The sequence below is a fragment of the Centroberyx affinis genome, unplaced genomic scaffold, assembly GCF_046629955.1.
Source record: "Centroberyx affinis isolate AG114_WGS23_722 - 3 ecotype Tasmania unplaced genomic scaffold, CSIRO-AGI_Caff_v1 ptg001788l_1, whole genome shotgun sequence".
Lineage (NCBI taxonomy): Eukaryota > Metazoa > Chordata > Actinopteri > Beryciformes > Berycidae > Centroberyx > Centroberyx affinis.
This window is the reverse complement of record NW_027280179.1, coordinates 117,501-118,531: the sequence shown is the minus strand read 5'-3', so window position 1 is coordinate 118,531 and position 1,031 is coordinate 117,501. Positions and strand designations below refer to the sequence as shown.

The window sequence follows — 1,031 nt, the reverse complement described above, 5'->3', positions numbered from 1 at the left end:
CGCACTGCGGCCTGCTGGGCCAGTGAGCTAGTCCGTGATCCAGACCACCAGGTTTTGGTCTACCTGCAACAAAATGAAAACTGCAATGATGTGACCTTTGACCCCAGAGAGACAGCCTCATCATAATGACAGGCAGATGTACAATATAGATTCATATCATAGATTCATGTAATATAGATTCATGTAATATAGATTCATGTCAGGCTGAAAGACAGCAGACTCTTCTTCTGTAGATAAAAAGGCTGCAGACTCTTCTTCTAGGTTTTTCTCTCACACATGCTGTCAGTCTGAGCTGCGGCCACAGGGAGGCGCTGTTCAACAAGACAAATCCTCCTGATGAAAACCAAACTGATCTACGTTATTGATCACTGATTAATTCCATTGGTCCTACACACACACACACACACACACACACGTCAATCTAAAACATCCAAACAATGAAGTCAATCTGGTTTCATGTTTCTACTGTATGAAGTAAGTAGAAGTCGATCTGGTGATTTAACAAAATAAAGGCAGCAGGAACTTTTCTGTTTGTCCTTCAGCTTTATTGATCAGATCAGCAAGGACAATATTGGACACACACACACACACACACACACACACACATACACACACACACACACACATACACACACACACACACACACGGAGCAAATCACTTTCTGTTCAAAGATATAAAGTTTAGGAATAACAGTTTCTATGCCATGATAAAGAGAGAGAGAGAGAGAGAGAGAGAGAGAGAGAGAGGGTCTGTCTGTCTGTCTCTGGTGTTTCAGAGGCATGATGGGATTAGGTTTCCAAGGCGACAACCTCTCATAGCTGGGCTAATAGGAAATAACTTGTGATGACATCATAAAGGTCAGAGGTCAGAAGGTCTCAGGAGGCCAGGGGCTTCTGGGAGTCTGCTGGAGAGGTGGAGTCCTGCAACACAGTAGAACACAGTAGAGTCAGGTATAGTGCAGTGGAACAACAAAGTACAGCAGATTACAGTAGAATGGAGTAGAGCAGACAGAGAGAGAGAGAGAGAGAGA

General features: G+C 43.7%; 1 protein-coding gene across 1 annotated transcript in view; it reads right to left on the bottom strand.

Annotated features, from left to right (window-relative positions):
* Positions 1-558: 558 nt before the first annotated feature.
* The window catches only part of rcor1 (REST corepressor 1), an 8,558-nt gene continuing 8,085 nt past the window's right edge, over positions 559-1,031 (bottom strand). The window contains exon 13 of the mRNA XM_071529438.1: positions 559-921. Coding sequence (XP_071385539.1) covers positions 877-921 — 45 coding nt within the window. The 3' untranslated portion in view covers positions 559-876. The remainder of the gene's footprint in view (positions 922-1,031) is intronic.